General features: G+C 35.3%; 1 protein-coding gene across 1 annotated transcript in view; it reads left to right on the top strand.

The window, feature by feature from the left end:
- Positions 1-687: 687 nt before the first annotated feature.
- Positions 688-14,127, top strand: part of cntnap5a (contactin associated protein family member 5a) — a 155,914-nt gene continuing 142,474 nt past the window's right edge. The window contains exon 1 of the mRNA XM_087267840.1: positions 688-891. Coding sequence (XP_087123966.1) covers positions 810-891 — 82 coding nt within the window. The 5' untranslated portion in view covers positions 688-809. The remainder of the gene's footprint in view (positions 892-14,127) is intronic.

A 14,127-nucleotide genomic window follows, 5' to 3' on the forward strand; every position in this document is an offset into this window, starting at 1 on the left:
CACCTGGAAATATATCAATTGGATAATAATGCAACATTAACTAGGCTTAATTAACGCACTGCTGTTTAGTTGTCGATCAATTGGAATCCAACATGTTTGAAAAATAGCCTTGTGTTAAGTTCCTACAGCGATATTTACCGATAGCTGGTCTTTTGTAAATAATCAGATAAAAAGAGATGATAAAATTAATGGATACAAATGAAGATGTCTAACCCAGTAGTACATTATTGCTGAAATACACCATTGTATCACACTATATTAACACGGTCAGGCTTGAATACGATCGGCGTGCGATCAAATAATGATTGGTTTGCTCTACCTTGTGACTGTTATCCAGCAACTAAACTAGCTTTCTAAACATCTGCGCGGGTGCTGCTGGAGCTGTCCGTGGTGCTGAAACTACGCCGGATGTCATTCACTGATGAAATCACTATACCCTGATGAATATATGCCACATACACTTTTCCACATCCTTCGCCTCTGTTCCTCCAAAACAAATTTATATGTCAGATGGGACTGGCTTCTGATGCATTTGGAGCTCAACCAGTGTTTGTTTTGGAAAATGAGGGACGCGTGGTAAAGGAGGGCGCGCGCTGTGTAAGTGTGCGCGCGCGTTCCAGGGATGACGATGACGGTGTTTGGGGAGCTGTGGGTGTCTTTAAGAGCTTCTTTCTGCTCACTGCTGTCAGGATAGAGAGGCACGCGCCACCGAAGTACTCACGAGAGCAGAGAGACGCGAGAGTCCTGTTGGAAATACGTTTATCTTCATACACATCTAGGATATACTGTCTTCGGGAAACGTGGAGAACATGCAGTTGCCAAAGTCACGCGCTTTCGCTGTCAGTCTGACGCTTCTATCCGTCCTCAGCTCGGCAATGTGCGGCAGTCAGTGTGAGTACCTGCAGTGCCTTTCAGCGTTGTGTTAAAAGTTGCTTTGGCTTGTGTTTTTTTTTTTGTTTTTGTTTTTGTTATTCTGTTAATGATTTCGTAACAGTGACCTGACCGGTATAATTATTGAAAAAAAGTGCAGGGGTTTAAATACGATTACTGTTAATATGAACTTTTGCCAGATCTGATGAACGCGTACCTATGCACAATGAATGACTGGTGCATTCGCGTTTTATTGCAATTTCTTCTGAGCATCTGCTGGACAGAAGCAGGTGCGAGACAAAGCATTCAGATGTGGTTTCTGTATTAGAGAAATTGAAGCCCAGATAGCAGTTTTGATTAAATATGTGAAGACGCGATGATGATGCTATATTTCTCAACGCATGCAACATTTTTAGTGCTTCATTTATAGTCATATATATCGCCAACAAAAACACAAACCTATATAATAATATCAGGTACCGTCAAGTTCTATTGTTAAATACAGAATAGGTTCTACTGTACCTAATAGAGCTAATAGAGTTGCATTTATAATTTGGGTATTATTTGATTGTAACAGTAAAGTATTTGCTCAAAATTAGCATTAACCACTAAAAGCAATTTTTCATTATAAACATTTTAAAGGAAACATCTGAATACAAAGTGTAAAATGTAGAAATATGTCAATCTTAGCTTTAATTGTACAGTAACTTTTAATATATTAACTTTAAAAGCACAGTGTAATGAAAAGTGTGTACATTTTTCATATATCCAGAAGTATATTTTAAAGTGCTACAACCTTCTCAATTTGCTCAGACATGATATTTCTTGTCATTTTATCATGTATATCAGATTTGTATAACAATAAATCTGCTGATTCAAATGATGTCACTCTTGTCAATTAGCATCTTGTCATGCAATGCATCGTTCCCAAATTAAATGATCTTTTGTGAATGTATTCTAACAAAATAGTTTTAAAGAGAGTTGTGATGTAAATTTTCCCTGTAGCTCATTTGTAATCAGTTAAACTGATCGTTTTATCTCTTCACTAGTCTCCCGCAATGCTATTTTTTATGCTGTGGTTATACTTCTGTATGCCAAAAACAAACGATTTCCTTTGTCATTCCAACACCAGTTATTATATTTTCATTACTGTTGCTGACTGTCATTCCTGTGTGACAATCAGTAGCAGATGGGTTTGGTTAGAGTCTATCCCTAAGGCGTTCTCACTCTAAGTCTGTGCCTTCTCTGCTATAATTGCGTCAATCAGGGGAGCAAAGAACACCATTTCCAGCCTTTGTCCTGTGCATGCAACAAGAAGTACCTGCGGATTTCACTAGACAATGATATCTGTCATTTCTAAATGTTTAGAAACTGTTTGCATTGTCACCTGATACCAAACAAAATGACTTTAGTTCTCATGAGCTGCGCTTTGTGGATCAGGATAAGCTAGATCAGATGAAGTGAATCTTCACTAAGGACATGCAAAAGGATATTCTCTTATTTACCACAGGGGTACCAGAATAAAGCTGGAGATCCATCATGCCCTTGTCATCTGTGTCAGGTAACAGAGATAATGGTTGCTGCTGTCTCTCTCAGGAGCCCCTGGTTCTGCTCTCAAAGAGGGATAACAAGGGGATGTCCTTTCAGATCTGGTGTCTCTGGAAGAACAACTACATCCCTTTTACTGTGACCACTGGGACGGTGGAGGGTCTCAACATGACATGAGATGAAAGCTTTGTTTCACCTGGCTGGGGCAAACAGTGAATCAGAAACTAACGGCTTAGTGTTTTCTGACAGTGTGTATAGTTGGATTAACAACGACCAGCAATAGAGATACTGGAGGATTGATTCAAGTCAGACAAGGGTGTAGATTTATAAAGTCTGCAAAGCATGTTTCTGAAAATGTCGATATCTCAGCATCTTAAGAATATCTCGTGCTGAATTTTGCATTGGTTGGACAGTCGGTGAAGAAGAAGTCCAGTAACATCCTTGAAGGAGAGTAAAATCTGTTGGGTGTGTTACATTCACCTCTGCTGTCTTCAAAGTGTTAATCTTGTGGACGACTTTCTCTTGGTGTTTTTTTTTTTTTCAGGCAAGGTTTTTACAAGGAACTCTTTCTCTTAGCGAATATTTGATGCTGTTAACATTTATCTATTAAAATAACTTAATGTGCTATAGGAAGCTTCCATTCTTTTGTACCCCAACAAACTTTTCAATCAGTAGTTCTGTAGCCTATTAAAACTTATTTTATTCCAGTATATAAACAGCCTTTTGTCCATAGGAAAGGTACCACGGATGCCTATAAAATAAACCAGCCAAATTAAAATAAGTCTTTCTACCCTACACATGCATATCTGGCTATAAACTTACAGCCAAGAAATTAAATGTATATATTGTTCTGTGTATTTTAATCAATTGTATCATTTGCAGTGCTTGATGGCATTATTGGTCTTCACAGTCTTGTCTTGTTCATTCTCTATGTTCTTTTCCTCATCAAACTTTGCTTCAAATCAAGCTTTGCAATGTTGTGAATTGTATTTCTTGATTGCTGGTTGGTTTTGTTAATGCATTTTAATGCTTTAACAAAGACTTTTAAAATGTTCATGTCATAAAAAATAAATGGGGAAAAAATGATTTGCATTCAGAACTGCTGAAAAAGTGACATCTTGAGTGAGATCTAATGTCAAGAAATTAGATTATTGAAAATGAGCTATAAAAAATACAAATGTAAGCCAGTGACTTGGTTCTATTTATAGGTTGCCGATTGGAGAGGCAGATTTAATAGTAGACTGAAGAAGTCCAACTTATATCAGAAGACAAACTTTCATCAGAGATTAGTATGATATTTGATTGCACACATTCAGCGGTCTATTAACATTACAGTATATACAGTTGAAGTCAGAATTATTAGCCCCCTTTGAGTTTTTTTTTTATATTTCTTAAATGATGTTTAGCAGAGTGTAACGCCGGGGAGATGACACTCACAACAGAAGGTAAGATCCAATATGCAGGTTTATTCACAGTCAGGCAAGCGGTGGTCAACACAGGTGCAAACAGGTGTGTGAGGACAATCCAGAATCACAGTCGATTACAGGCAAGAGGTCAGAAAGGCAGGCGGCAGGCAAAGACAAAGAGGCTAACAATGCTAACGGTCGGTACACATGATAACTAGACTGGGAAACGCGTTGTAATGCTACTGTGATAGACAACAAGACTCGGCCAACTGAAGGGGTGAATGTGTGGCTTAAATAGTGTGTGAATCAGTCTCTGACAATCCTCAGGTGGTGTGAATGTAATCAGTCTAGATGAGGAAGCATGTGTGAGTGTGACCGGACTGCATGTATGAATATGTAGTCCAGAAATGGCAGATTTGTAGTCCATGGTGATTGTAGGTGCAAACCAGCGATCTTATGGGAAATGATCGCTGGTAATTGTGACACGGCATGGAAATTTTCTCATTATGTCTGATATTTTTTCTTCTGGAGAACTTATTTGTCTTATTTGTTTTATTTAGGCTAGGATAAAAGTTGTTTTTAATTCTGAAAACAATTTTAAGGACTAAATTATTAGCCCCTCTAAGCTATAATTTTTTTTTCGATAGTCTACAGGGCAAACCATCGTTATACAATAACTTGCCTAATTACCATAACCTGCCTAGTTAACCTAATTAACCTAGTTAAGCTTTTAAATGTCACTTTAAGCTATATAAAAGTATCTTAAAAAATATCTTGTCAAATATTGTTTACTGTCATCATGGGAAAGATAAAATAAATCAGTTGATACAAATGAGTTAATAAAACTATTATGTTAAGAAATGTGTTGAAAAAACATTTCTCTGTACAGAAATTGGGGGGGAAGGGGGGGGGGCTAATAATTCTGACTTCAACTGTACATTCTTTTATACAGAAATTTAGTTGTTGTTAGGAATGATGTTATGCAGTTATGCAGCATAGTCGGTTGACACATTCACTCATCTGTAAATGCCAAACACTAAAAGTTTAGTCCAGATTTCAGTGTTTGACGTTTGACTCCAAGCTTGAAGTGCAAAATGCGTGTGCATTGACCCAAACAGGACGAAGATATTTATTTAGTCTGAACGCATGTCAGAGAGCTGTTGTGTTACAGGCAGACTGATTTAACATTCCAAATACAACTTCCCTCTCAGTGGGGAACAGCGGAGTCTTGTTGGGCATTAGCATGATAGAGTCATTTATTTCAACTTTCTTATGAGGTCAAACGCGGGAGGCTTTTTAAGGGAGATCTCCTGTGGAGCTGACCAGATTTCCTGTGGGCATTTAGGGGGAGGAATCTTTATAGTAGTTATTGCAGTTTCCAGTGTAATAGTTTGGCACTAGAGTTAAATATGTTAGAAAGAACCAGATGATCATACAAACATGTATGCAAATGTGTGTGTAGGTAAGTATTAAAGGGAATGTATTATGGAAAAATAAATTTTATAAGTCTGTCAATATAACTAGCTTCTGATGGTAAAAACTATTACTGTCATTTTTTTATAATCACATTTTTTAAAAAAAGCAGTCTTCAGAAACTGAAGGTTTATTTTTACATTTGCCACTATGCTGACACATAGTCATTTGTAGTTCCACCCTCTGTTGAAAAAGCACAATCTAATTAAAATTTAAAGCAACAGTTACTAAAACTGCAAAATTACGATCAAGGCCCAAAAGAGGCAGTTTTAAAGGTTTATAAAACATTATTTGTGAGGTATTTTGAGCTTCACATACACACTCTAGGGGTCATCAGACTTATTTTCCGTCTTGTAAATAGGGGCATAATAGTTCAAAGAATACGTTGTGCTTAAAGAAATGCTAAAAGGGAAAGTGAGAAAATATCATTAATAGCACATTATATAAATCACCTTGAAAGAGTAGAGGTGGCAAAGAGCATTGACAGTATTGTCCATATTGTGAAGTTGACTTCATCTCCATGCTGATTTATGCTGTGTGGGAGTCAGAGCATGAAAATATTGATTAATCAAGGCTGTATCCAGCCTAAATTGCTGCATCCCTTGCTTCATATCTGCAGAGGGAGATACATGCAGCAGAATTAGACATACTTTGCTAAATTTCTGATGCTGACAATGTAGTGGTGACAATTTCTTTATTGCAGGTTAGTGGATAGTCAGCAGATTTATATATCTGTGTATGTTCCATTTAAAATCTGTGTTTGGCCTATAATGCTGACTTTGATGCACATGTGCTCTGTCTGCAATTTGTTTCTGATGACACTAATCACAGCATTAGTAATTCTGGCAAGCAAACATTACAGTGGGGATTATTGTGGATCATGTTTGTATGATCTATCAATGATCGGAGAAAAGCTGTATCCAGTTAAGCTGTGACCTCTAGGTGGTCAACATTTCGGTCATTCAGTCGGTTATGTAAGAGTGGTTGTAAAGTGTATGGTGTTGGATTCACTCATTTATTATGATTAGACGGAGAACATTTTTGGATCAAAAAGTGGACATAGCCCAGTCATAGAATCCGGTCAGAAAAAAAAAGAAAGATGATCGGAAAGATAAAGTCTAGATGAATAAAATAATAAATAAAGCTGCATATACTTAAATCACAACATCAACTAGTTTCTATTAATACTAAACAAAAGACAAAAACGAATCTGATGGTTTCTTTGTGAATAAATAGTGTGGTTTTGATTTCTTTACATGGACTGAAAGATGCATGATACGAATAGTATCTTCACCAGCATTTCATTATTTTTCTCTTCTAATACTGTTGTCACATTAAACAGTGTACTCACTGAAACTCATCAGAATAAAAGAAATTAGGACAAATAAATGACTATATTACAGAATGCAGACAGTTGCATCAGTAGTGGTAGTACTGGTAATAGTAATTTAATTAACACTAATATTGATAACAATGGTTGACCACTGGGTGGCTCAGTGGTCAGCACTGTTGCTTCAAAGCAAGAAGGTCGCCAGTTGCCATTTCTGTGTGGAGTGTGCATGTTCTCCCTGTGTTCAAGTGGGTTTCCTCTGGGTGCTCCAGTTTCCCCCACAGTCCAAAGACTTGTGCTATAGGTGAATTGAATAAACTAAATTGGCTGTAGTGTATGAGTGTGTATGCGTGTTTCCCACTACTGGGTTGCAGCTGGAAGGGCATCCACTCTGTAAAACATAGGCTGGATAAGTTGGGGGTTCATTCCTTATGTGAAAACCCCTTATTAATAATAATAATAATAATAATAATAATAATAATAATAATCACACAAAGCCTCATAGTTCAGTTAGCATGTGTCTTTCTTTTGTTCTGTCATGCTGTTGCTATAGCTCTCCTTCCTGCAGTGTAAACACACAGGAATATATCACATATGCCCAGGAGTTAAATTAGAGCCTGTTCTCTTCTTCTTTTTTTTATTTTGACTTTTTTTTACAGTATGGCTCATGAGAGACAAAATGATTTATGTAGAAGAATTTTCTCTCAAAATGTTTAGAGCATTAGCATATGTAATATATCTTCAGGGAAAGTTAAACAAGAAAAAGTAATATAAATCCAAGCAAGAACATAAAAAGAAGGTCATATATATATATATATATATATATATATATATATATATATATATATATATATATATATATATATATATATATTTTTTTTTTTTTAATTGTTCTGTTAAGTTTTGTTGATTTAATCAAGTCGAGGTCATGCAGAGCAAAATCTTACTTAAATATAAAGCATGAAATAGCTACTCTAACATGACAGAAACACTTTTAGACTGATGCTTTGAAAACTGTTTTAATTGTCAGATTGAGAAAAGCATAAACAAGGAGCTAGAACACGACTCTGGCCTCTCATTACTTGTTTGCTTTCATCTGAAATCTTTTGATGATAGAATCTGAAAAATGATAGACGATTTTGCACTCAACTGGCAGGAGAACACTGTTGCTGGTCTAGTTTCATTTATATGATTTATGCAAAATGCACATTAGATTGTGCTTTGCATTGCTCCACGTTTTGCATTCTTTACTCTGTCTATTATTTTTCTGATCTAGTACGTGTTATCGGATTATATACAATAATCTATGATAACACATGCAATCAGCATTCTTTCATGCACATTCAGTATTCTTCTTCTCTTCACTTAAAACATTATTTACATGCAGATACTGTAAAGCAGACATGAATATGCAGCTTGTCAGAAGAAAGCTAGTTGGTATTTTATCTGCTTTATGATGGCAGTGCATCAGTACGTTTGCAGCACATTGATGTTCAAGGAATAGAAATGTAATATCACAGCAATGGCTCCGTCTGTGTGTTAATACAGAATTGTAAAATGCCTCCAAATTGTAATTTTCCCCCCAAATCACATACCAGCTCTGGTTATTTCAAAACTTTTAGTTTGGATTTTTGTTACATTCAACCAAATAAAACATTTTTTTTTTTCTATTTTGAAACCTTTAAAAAAGGAAGTGATTATTTTGATGGCAAAGTTGAATTGAATCAGCATCATTACTCCAGTCTTCAGTTTCAAACAATCCTTCAGAAATCAGTCTGTAATATAATTATAATGACTTGAAACATTTATTGCTTAAAACAGTTCTGCCGTACATAAATGTTTTCACTTTCAAAAAATGTATTTATTTAAAATATAAATCTTTCATAACATTATAAATCTACTTACTGTCACTTTTATATAATCTCTGCATATCCTTGCTTAACATAAGCAAAAGAATATTTGAATACTTTGTGTATGCAATTAATTGTATATTATCTTATTTGATTGACTGTATTGAAGAGTGTTTAAAGCCAGTGTGGGTGTTTTAACAAACTAATATGCTGTTGTATTAAACAGTATGCTTATATGTCTGATGCACTGACTGAAATATTAAAATGCCACTTTATTGCTGCTCTCTCTGATTATCTCTTTCTCACACCACCAAATGCCTACTGGGAAGATTATATATATATAGGGCACATATTTTTGGTGAACTGATTCTTTAAACATGACATTTCATGATTCATTCATTTCAAATTCTGTTTCCTGTGAAATGTACAGTACTCTAATAATCAAAATTCTATAGTGTTCTGAAATGCAGAGAGTGAAAGGCAGAACATCAGCAAAAGTAAAACCTACACACTTTTTCTTCTGCATACTTCCCCGATCGTGAACCAAATTCCAGCCAACCTTGTGACATTTCCATGAGCCAGCTGGGGGGCAAAGCATGTGCCCCACCATCTGGACTGATGGAATGGAAACGGCCCAACTGTCATTGTCCTGTAGCAGCAGACACGCTTCCCCTGATGTGAGATTCACCAGAAGCTCACAGGACAATAACCTCAGGCATTCCCTCACTCTGTCCAACATAACAGGTTAACAGTGGTCTAGCCCTGGGACTGTTGTCAAGACTCCCAGTTTCAGGCGTGAAAATGGTGGATGGCAGGATAAATAGCAGCTGTGAAATTAAAGAGACAATTTATACCAAAAATGAAAATCTGCTGTTAAAGATGCCATTTGTAGGCCTGATTTATGTATTGTATGCCAAATTCAAAATATTGGATACGTTTTTTCACCCGGCTCCTCCATCTCTGAGTGAGACTGCCTTATGATCAAACCTTACACTGTAAGCTGATCAGCAGAAGTTTACATATCTAATATTTGTATTGTTTGCAAAATAAAAACTAGCTTACTTTATAACTCTGAATCTTTGTTTCATTTTGGAGGCTGCGACTTAGCATATTTCTTATAATATAAATATTAATATTTGCATGCTTATTATGGTGTTTTTATGCTTTAGAAGAGTCAAAAATGTACATACAGCACTATTAATTTACTCAACCCAGGCCATTCAACATCTGAAAGGTTCTGTATGCAAGTTTTTGACTGTTCTGTAGAAGATTTTTCATTAAAACTGTAGTCCTTTGTGCTTTTTAAATTGCAAGTTAATATCATTTTTAGAGTCAAAACAGCAGACATTATTGATGTCTTATGAAATGAAAAAATAAAAATAAAAAACCCGAACTGAGCAAGAAACAACATCATTTAAAACATTCATAGCATCAGTAAACAGTGCTTAGGTTTTATGACAGTGTGAAGCACAATCTTTTTTGACAGATAAATTAACTGCAAATATTTATTTGAGGGTGAACTATCCTAAGGAATCACTTGGCTAATAAAAAACATCGATTGATTATGAACTTTGAAAGTGTAGAGTTTTGAATTTTGTGTCATACAGAGCATTTTACTGCCCATTTGGACAACACAAGATATCATAAATCGGGATCTTTGGCCTGGTGGTTGGTGTCTCTTCTTCATCTTCCTGTGATCTTTTCTCTCTCTCTCTTTCTCTTGTGCTCTAATGCTTGATGTTGCCTTCTAGCTGTTATTTTCATTCTTAGGTTTTCATGCTCAGTGTTTATTGGAGAAAAAGGCCAGTCTTGCCATCAAAAGGTCTGTGCTTCAAAACAGAAGACCGGATTGAATCCTGTCACATATCCCTGAGCTACTTGATCTTTCTGTGTTGTAAGCCTCCACGTTCCATTCATTTTTGTCTCAAAGCTTCTTTAAAAGCATGCCAGTATCCTCATTTAATCGCATATACCAAAACTATCAGTTGTGTTTAAAAATCCATCTTTTCACAATCCTGTTTGTTATGTTCTGCAATATAACAGAGTTATAATTTCTAATCACCTTTTCTCTTTCGCATTCCAAACACAGCACACCTACCTGAAACATCTGATTTTATTTTCACAAAGATAGAGACGGGAAGCTGATTCTTTTTTTTTTTTTTTGCTGAAAGACAGAAAGCAATTTGTTGGCATTATTGAGTTGGATCTTTTTGTAGAGCAATGTTTGTTTTGCTGAAGTGCTGGCTGCCTAATTAGGGAGCGAGTCATGCCAATCTCCCGTACAGATAAGTGCATGCAGAGGCCACAGTATCACAGCTGTTCAAAACCTATTAGGACGAAATGCTGACCAATAATGCTGAAAAATGATAGCTGGCAGAGCAGCCAAAACCAAACGCATCTCACAGCCGTGGAAAGTGGGGAAATGACACGAGACATTCATCAAAATCTATTCAAAGTTACAAAAGAATTATGTTTTAATCCAATTAGCAAAGCTGGATAGTATGTTCATATACAACAGCCATAGAAAACAACAATAATAAAAGAAGTTGAGAAAGTCTCATTAAATCCTAATGAGGTTATAATATTAAGGCTACTGTACATGTATTCAAAGGTGCCTTACAAAATTAAATGAGCACATGATAACAGTGGAGATTAAAATAACAATTTTAATAAGACACTACAAAATTATTGTCTATTGGTAAATTTAAGTTTAAGCAAAAAATGCATAATTGAACCCTTTGATATGTGCTTTTAGCGTTCAGTACTTTTTGTTTTAGCTTTTTTTTAATATTATTTTAGTTTTGAATGGCATTCTGTAAATGCTTCTGATCATTTGTCACAATATTCCATGTGTGTTTCTGATTATTGCTATATCACTTGAGTGATGAACTACAGAGTATGTATATAAATCAATATTTTTCATTTCCTGAGATTGACACATAATGCAAAAGTAGCCTATAAATTGAGTTTGAAGACATAGACCCAGGTGTATTAAACAGGGCGAATTAGTGCAAGAGTGCAATACCATCAAAGCGCTGATGGGAGCAAAATTTTAGTAATTGTTCTTTATCTTATTTGCCTAAAGCAGTAAATAAACCGGTATAAATTAGCCATCAAGCCGAGCCAAGCAGAGCCAATCGCCAATAATGACAAGTTGCATGTGGCATATGTTGAATTTGGAGATTTGGATAGGGTAACTGAAATTATGTTGGAATTATATTGGTATTTAGGCTCCTTACACAGACTTGGCAACTCTGTTCTGTAGTGTTAATAATGCATTTGGGTTTAGTGGTTTTAACAACAACAGCAACAACAACAAAAATTAAGACCTATGGAAACCATTACAGTTTTCATTTAAACCAATATATTTTTCGTTATATCCGATACAATATTACAAGTTATACATTGTATGTTTTTTTCAGCAGTGTGTACATGCACCTGAAGTGAGCTTCGCATAGTGTTTTCACGCTGAAAAAAAAGATAATAAATTTCAGTAATTAGCAGTAAAAAACAAACAAATAAGAAAGGAGAAATGTTGGACTCTTTATCCACTCAACTGTTGCAAATGTAATTATAGCGGAGGAGCGAGGCCTTCAGACTCTGATGAGGAATGACAATAACCTTATAAAGTTCATTGTGCATATGTACCTACTCTGTAAGTGCGTAGTGTGCCATTTTGTTTTAACTCTGATTCATGACTGTAACCAGAATACCAGTGACAAAGAAATAAACTGCAATCTCTTCAAATGTTCCTAATGTGTGATTTCATCCATCAAAATATCAGTGCTGGCTAACAAGCTTTGAAAGATCAGTAAGATCAGTTGGATCATTTCATCTGCATGGAGACCACAAAACTGACAGGAGGAGCTTCAGTGGTCTGATTCTGTGACTAGATCTAAATCATCAAATTATACATAACTCATATCTGCATCTCCGAAGTTAACAAAATCTCACATGATATCCTGCTATAGTATGTGTAGAGCAGATGTATTGCACTGTGTAATGTGACAGACAGCCATTCTCCAGTTTTGTGCACATGGCAGATCTTTGCCAAAATAAAGCAGTGGTGCAAGCTAAAAATGTACAGTTGAGCGATTTAAAATAATTTTCAATGTCACTGAATGTTAATACCCTTAAAAAACCTAGTTTAATTATGACACATTTCCACTCATTTAAGTTGCATTATTTCATCTTATTTTAGGCAAATGGAATCAGATAAAATATTTTTTGAACCAATTATGTCAAATCACTTTCATTTAAACTATATTGTGAACTACTCTTGCCTGGATCACAACTTACTCTAGTGGTGCCAATTAATCTCAATCACTTCATTTGGAAAAATAGAATTTTGTGTTATTCAAATTTAACAAATGCTTTAATGATGCTGACTGTTGAAAGAGAATAACATTAGCAACAATCACTACTATTGTTGATAAAGCTGTCAACGCTTAAAGCATGTGTGCTACTCATCTGAGAGGCGATAAACTTAACACTCCAAAACTTTCTTGAAACCCTTCTAACTCTTCTGAAGAATAAACTTTAACAAATCTTTCTTAAGATTACTTGTATTGTCAACATTTCCCCTCTTAATGCAATTTCACGTAAAGCATGCTGGAAACTATGCATCTACTATCCTATTACACCAACACAATTCCTTCACGTTGTCACAAAACAAAACTGTTAAGCTTATTTTTTATTTATTTATTTATTTTTTTTTTTAACAAATGTAAGCCGACTAAACATAAATTGGCCAAAATTGTTTATAAGAATGGGGTATATGAACACAGACTTCTAATTTTCATCCAGCCAGTGCTTCTGGTGAACTGTCTTTCCATTGTAAAATTGTCACGTTTATGGTTAGATTTCTTTAAAAATCTGTTATCTTCGCTGCCTAATAGATATTCGATATGAAGTGGGTCTCAGACCGGACAAGAAGCACTGCATTAAATTCCATTTCCCCCACTATTTCTTTAATATATGACAATTTATTTTACCTCAGTATTGCTTTAACATGCTGGTAGTGATGGCTGATGGTGTCTTTTATCTCATTTTACGCTTGAACAACTAAATAATTGGCTTTGTCTATTTAACTAAATGTGTTTTAATTACATTACAACATTGATGCTGTAAAATAAAGCTTAAATCTTAGACATTAAGCTTTCACCGGAAGTTTATCATTGGCTGAAAAACACTAGCTGTGCATTTAGCCAATTGCATAGTTTGAAAAGACAGAAAAAAATCTTTTTTTTTGGATTGTTTGTATGAATGTAAAACTATTTACGGATTGAGATACAGGACTGACAGCTGTATTTTTTTGCATGTGTTATTTGGCAATAGAAGTAATTATTATGATTAAAAAATGTAAACAAAATGTTTTCCATATACTAGGTAATCACTAGCTATAATGTTGATCCAAGGAAAATAAAAGTTGCAGATCCATGTGCATTAGTTTATTTAAAATGAAACAAAAACAAAACAAAGGTTAGAATAAAACAGAACAAAAACCAAGAAACACAGCCCAAAAGAGTCGACCAGAGAACAGACAACATGCAAACATTTAATGGCTGACAAACCCAGACTGAATCACAGGGCTATGTGTAGTGTGTGATAATGGGCTGCAGGTGTATTGTGATCAAAGTTCATGAACATC

The sequence above is a fragment of the Danio rerio genome, chromosome 9 (assembly GCF_052040795.2).
Source record: "Danio rerio strain M-AB ecotype USA chromosome 9, GRCz13ab, whole genome shotgun sequence".
Lineage (NCBI taxonomy): Eukaryota > Metazoa > Chordata > Actinopteri > Cypriniformes > Danionidae > Danio > Danio rerio.